At 40.2% G+C, this 6000-nt stretch overlaps 1 protein-coding gene across 1 annotated transcript in view; it reads right to left on the bottom strand.

The window, feature by feature from the left end:
• Positions 1 to 1416: 1416 nt before the first annotated feature.
• Positions 1417 to 6000, bottom strand: part of KIAA1328 — a gene marked incomplete at its 5' end in the record, with an annotated part of 173059 nt that continues 168475 nt past the window's right edge. The window contains one exon of the mRNA XM_082498031.1: positions 1417 to 1643. Coding sequence (XP_082354157.1) covers positions 1430 to 1643 — 214 coding nt within the window. The 3' untranslated portion in view covers positions 1417 to 1429. The remainder of the gene's footprint in view (positions 1644 to 6000) is intronic.

Genomic DNA, 6000 nt, shown 5'->3' with positions numbered 1-6000 from the left:
GCCAGGGGCATGTGCCAGATATCCTGCACCGATGCTCTCACCAGAGATGCACCGCGGGCATCATTGCCGAGTCTGCTCGCTCCTTGCAGAGCACCAAACGTTGCACAGGAGCAAGCATGCGGGAGGCAGGCAGCAGCAATACCCCAAGGATCAGTACAGCAACTTGCTGCCATTAAGATAAGCAGGGTTGCCTAAGGAGACCGTCAGAAAAGCTGTACTGGCCCACGAAGTGGTGTTTGGGAGCAAATGGCCTAGAACTTGCCTGTACTGGCTCAATTCTACCTTTCCCTCGCTGCAATTTTACTGTGCAAAATGAGTATTTTAGCCTCATATTTCTACGAACACATGCCGGTGGCTACTGTTACAATAAAATATGAACACTGCATTGTGGAGAAAATGACCATTAATCCTGTAATCTGCAGTCATTTTTACCAATTCGGCACATTTCTTTAAATAACCAAGTACATGCAGTAGATGGAAGTGCATTTAAATAAACTGAAATAGATACAGCATGAATAATTAAAGTCGGCAGGGAAATGTGCATTGCAAGCCGCTAGTGGAAATAATTACTGATTTGTCTTATTTACAATGGAGCCTGGATACAGGATCAAAATAGTGCAAGTTAGTGAAAATGTCTTAAGACTGTTCTTATACTGCCACTACTATGTATTTCATTTTGAAAAGTACATCAAATAGGTTTTGGATCACTACAATGTCTGACTGTGTTCTGCTATTTCAGGGTTAGGTTACCCAGCACATAAACTCTGTCAAATAGCACTGATTTAAAGAGGAATATATTTCAAATGGATGCCTAGTACATCAACCTGCAACATAGTCTATTAATGTTATAGACACTGTATAGTTGAGCTTACGATATACTCCCTAAAAACCCAGCATGTTAAATATCAGAATGTTGAAGGAAAAAGTAGATCATAAAATCACTGAAAAAAGTAGTAAAGTGCTTGTACCTTTATAATATGCCAGGTTTTAAACAGACCTGTTTAATTAGAAAATAATCTACTTTGAACGTGGTGGTTCTTGACTGCTAGGCAGCTCTTGCAAACTGCTTTAGAGCTAAAAATCGATAATGAAATATACTTCCGATATGAGGCTGGCAAAACTGTGACTTCAATCTATTAGAAAACGTTGTAGATTAAAAAGAAATTCTATTTTAGAATGATTACTTGGCACATGAAAGGTTTAGGATAAAAAAATGGTTAACGCTTTCTGATTGGTCTATCCCAACAATGTTCTTGCGCCATGATTACTAAAACCAAAATGAAACTGGATGCTAATTAGCTATGTTTTAGAAGAGAGAAGACTAGCAGTTGTCACTCAAATAATTTAAAAAAGGTACTTTAACACAAACAAATCAGCAATAGAAAGGTCCTAACAATTCTATAGAAGGGCTGTAGACCAATGAGGCATGTCAAATGAAGAAAATGTCCTCAAGGAGCCGGCTCTCCTCTAGCTCATCTACTCTGCTTCTGGAGCTGCGAGGGGTCTGGTACCAAGATGACGGCCTGTGGCTCGGACGACGAGGAGTGTGCATTTTGTTCTTGTTGTAAGACTCTCTGCAGAGGTGTCCTGGGGCAGATATCGGACTCATAGCTTCAACCAGGTCAAGAAGACAAGCTTCGTACCTACAGAAACACACCAAGAAAACAGAGCTCCATTAAGTATCACAGTGTCACGCAGGAACTGAAACCAGTCTTCCTGCCTTTGTAATTCAGGCTAGACCTAGGTTTGTCTGACGGGGGCCACCAGCACAGAATGAATTTTGGTGTATGGGTTCCTATGAGGAATACCAACAAAGAGGTAGTGAAAAAGAGGTAAGCAAAGCATGGGTGCTCAGGTTCTTTTAAGCTGTTTCATCAGCTTTTCCATCTGAGGTGTGTAATGTCTTAGTCGCACCCCTGAGACTGAGGACAGGCTTCAGCGATATGACAGCCAAATACACCAAACAAGTACAAGGCAGACCCACACAGGTAATGGTAAAGTGACTTACAGACATGCTGCACTTTTTCGAATAGACCTCTACACTTGATTTAGTTTCCCAGGGATTTGAAAACAGCAGGAGACTTTATTATTATTGCCACAAACTACATGTGCTTCCTGTAAATCTCTATGCACTATACGGTCTGTCTGGTGGAAGCACCGAAGGAATATAATCTAAGCAAGGCAATACAAAATCAACACTTGAGGCACCAAGAGAAAAGGCAAAGGTGCCAAACATTACTCAGGCTGTCCTTTAAGTGTGAGTACAGATGTGGGGGAAGGTTGCAAGCCAACGTTAGCTGGTAAAGAACACTGAATAATGGCAGTTACTTCAGACAGAGATTTCCTATTAATATTCACACAAGACAAGACCTGATCTAAATACCAGCACAGGACTGATCATTACAATATATTTTCTGCTGTCCAATTTTAAATGTCTTAAACAATACCATTTCCACTGCTTCCCCAGGGAGGCCGTTCTCCAGTCTAAGAGATATCACTCAAGAGTTTTACCCAAAAGTCCCCTTTGTTCTATCCTGTCATTAGTACCAACCTGCCTGATGTTCCCAACGCTGAAATAATTCACGTATTCAACGACTTACATGCACAGAACATTATTCACAGCACCCAACCTAAGGTATCAGTGTAGTTGGTTTCCATATGGTTCCTCTCTTGTAAGCAGAAAGAGTTCATCCATAATGTGAGGAAACACCTCAAGATATTTCCTGCTTTGAGAAAAGCCTCTGTTTTTCCTTTCAGTACAGCGGGAGCCTAGAAAGACTAAACAACTAAGTCAGACAGCTGGGGTAGGTTCCTTAACTCAGATGGGATGAAAAATCCTTAAGTACAAATATTCACAACAGTTTATTGATGTGAAAGATTAGCAGTGGCCAATGTATCTCCCAGGGGCAGACTACCACTTGTGCTGTCCAGTAGCATCACGCAGCAGCAGGTAAAAAGACTTCCTTCCCTAAACTAGCAATGCCATGCAAAATATCCTTCATTAGCTCCAGCGGTGAGCGTTAGGTCCCAACCACCATCAGAAAACTGACCGTGACAATGTAACTCGTACTTATGTCTGGGACACAGAAATACTGCCTCTGCTCAAAGGAGTTAACTATGGTACTGATGGGTTAGTACTGATGTTAACAGCAACCACTGGAGATATGCTGTGATTGCTTGGAAAAGTCAGCTCTCATTTCCTTCAATTGCTATTGTTTCTTCCAATCTGATGGTCACCATCATTTATAACACAGTCCAACTTGACATTACTGCCTCACGGGGCTCTCTCCTCTATTTGATTATCTATAGATTGTTTTATTTTCCTTCGGATGTACTAGCTTGCATTTCAACCAATCAGAAACCCATTTTTGCAAATTTCTTTTTCACATTTTAAGCTTGTCTACATGTCTTTCTATTATCCGTCTGTTTAAATCAGCCTTAATAGCCAAAAATGACTCAAACCCCCAAAAAAATAGAGCTTTAGTTTTGTTTCAATTGGACTGCGTAAGTGGCTAACCCTAACCAAGAATTTCAGAAGGACATGAGGGTTTGGGGTTAGAGTGGTCTGGTTTTTGTATTAGCATTCAGAAAGTACCCTCTAAAAACTGAGGCTCCTTAAAGATATCTCCAACGTAAGATGGAATAAGCCACGCTGACAGTGAGAACTAGCACATAGCTATATTAGACTTTTCACGTAGAGAAAGTTTTGGACTAGACTCTATATAGATACACACAGATGCTTTGAACCCCAGAGAAACCCAGTTAACACATACACTGGTTTCATTAGCCATACCTAAAACTTCTTTTTAGATTAATCTAGTCTAGCACACAAATGCTTATCTCCTCTGACTGTAGTGCTATCATAAAATTTCAATTTCTCCAGCAGCCACATTCAATCACAGATTAGGTTGGGGGAAACCAAACCAGTCAGTGCATTTATAGCAAACGTGCAGGCCCTAGATTTCAGCAGTACCTTCGAGTTCATTTCTTCTGCAAGTTTATCTAAGTTTTACAGCATTTCTGCTATCAGGAAGGCTAAATGATTTGGCAGATTACAAGCACAGCAAATAGCAAAGATTATGTAAAAGACCAGGTGTTGTAAATCAGTCTATTTGACACCGCAGTTATATATGCAATAAAGTGAATGAACTCTGCTAACAGAGCGCTATCTGATAAAGAGAATGCTCCTTGCAGGTATTTAGTGTTTAATCCCATGATAATGGTTTGCCCTGGTTTGTCTAGGCAACATCAGACAGCATCTGGCTGGAGGCAAAAGAGTAGACCTAGAATGGTTTGAAGCTCAGAAAGACAATTTTCTCAACATTTATTTGTATCCGAATATTTAAAGAGACACAGTCAGAATGCTCAAATTCTGACATACAACTTTTTCTAAAACCAGGATATGTATTCCTTGCACTATCTGAATAAATGCATAAGTAAAAAACAGGCTTCATTATTACTATTATTATTATTATTATTAATACAACAGTTAATGGCTTCAGAGAAGTCAAAGCTGCAGGATCAGGCACCCAAGAGTCAGAACAGTTCAAACAGGAAACTGATCTGGCAAACTTGGCTTGTGAATACTGAACGCTCTTTTAATGCAAATTAACAACCAAGGGTGCCCTTGCATTGTTCATGCTTCCCAAGGAGAAAAAATTCCCAAATGTTCTGTGGAAGTATCAGCACTGTACATTAAGCCACATACAGAAATTCCTCACGTATAGATGTTCAACCAAGCAACCAAATGTCCCATCAGTGCAAGATGCTTACACACATTTCCTTTGATGGGTTTTGCCCTCTCAACAGAAGGAAAATGAGGTGGACAACTGTCCCTTTAAGGATAGTGATAATTCAGTCTATCTTCACCTTTTTTGGTACATTTGCCAGTGGGCTGGAAAGTCAATGAGCACCTCTGCAACAGACTGGAAAACAATCTCTTTTCTAAGCCTCGTTTTGACACTTCCCCCATGTATATTTTTTCATCTAACTTTTCTAGCTTGAAAGTCTGCATGTTTCATCACGGGAGAAGAAAAATTACAAATTTATAGATTCTACGAGTTTGGATTAGAAGTCTAACTATTTAGACAGCTGGAGTTTGGTGAAAGTAATCTGATCATAAAATCCCCAAAAATTCCATCAGGAGAGGAAACACAATTATTGCACAAGGCATGAGGAAGGCAGGGCCACACGCAAGAGGACAGAGATGACAGCAGAGAGAACAGACCAAGGTAAGCTTTGAAACTCTTCTTTCAATGACAAAATTTGACCTTTGCTTTTAATATAGAAGGTAAAATTTCAAATACAGCTCAGAGAGAAGCATGGAGGTGCCCAAATTATCCAAGAGGTAGGTACCACCAGGATCAAGCCAGAACAGCTGGGCCAGTGCAGAACTGTGACCTGCGTGGCTAAATCCATTCTGGTCAGGCATTGCACAGTACCGGGACAGTATTCCCTTAATCTCCTCTGTACAATTAACACAGGTTGCTGGAAATTTGGCTCCTCAGCCACTAAAGTGCTTTTTGAAATTTTATTAGAAGCTTTCAGCATTGCCTCCTAATTAAATAAATATCTAGCAGAATTTATAAACTTAATGTAAAAGTTTTGTAGTCCATAACTAAAGTAAGAGGGAACATCAAGTATTACAACTCAGAATAGCTCATCTACCATTCATATTTTAAAGAGGAAACCAGCACAAAAATAAACACAGTTTGGCACAGAGACGAATCCTTCCTTCCACAGTATTTCTGTTTCACTGCCTGTACGGCAGGAATATAACTCTCTGAACATATACAGGTGAATCTTACTTTGCACTGTGTTTCCAAACTGAATGGGAAGGAAGGCACTCGCATTTTTGTGACAAACAGGCAAATGTGGCTGTTGCTCCAGTACCCATAAGACCACTTATTCCCAGGATGGTTGCTGAGAAATCACCTGAAACCACTTGGTATTCTGTCTCATAAAAATTACTAGGCAATCGGAGTTCAGACAGTCCCACAA

This window comes from Vanellus vanellus (assembly GCF_965231255.1).
Source record: "Vanellus vanellus genome assembly, chromosome: Z".
Classification (NCBI taxonomy): Eukaryota; Metazoa; Chordata; class Aves; order Charadriiformes; family Charadriidae; genus Vanellus; species Vanellus vanellus.
Note: the sequence above shows the minus strand (reverse complement) of the source record. Positions and strands in the feature narration are given on the sequence as shown.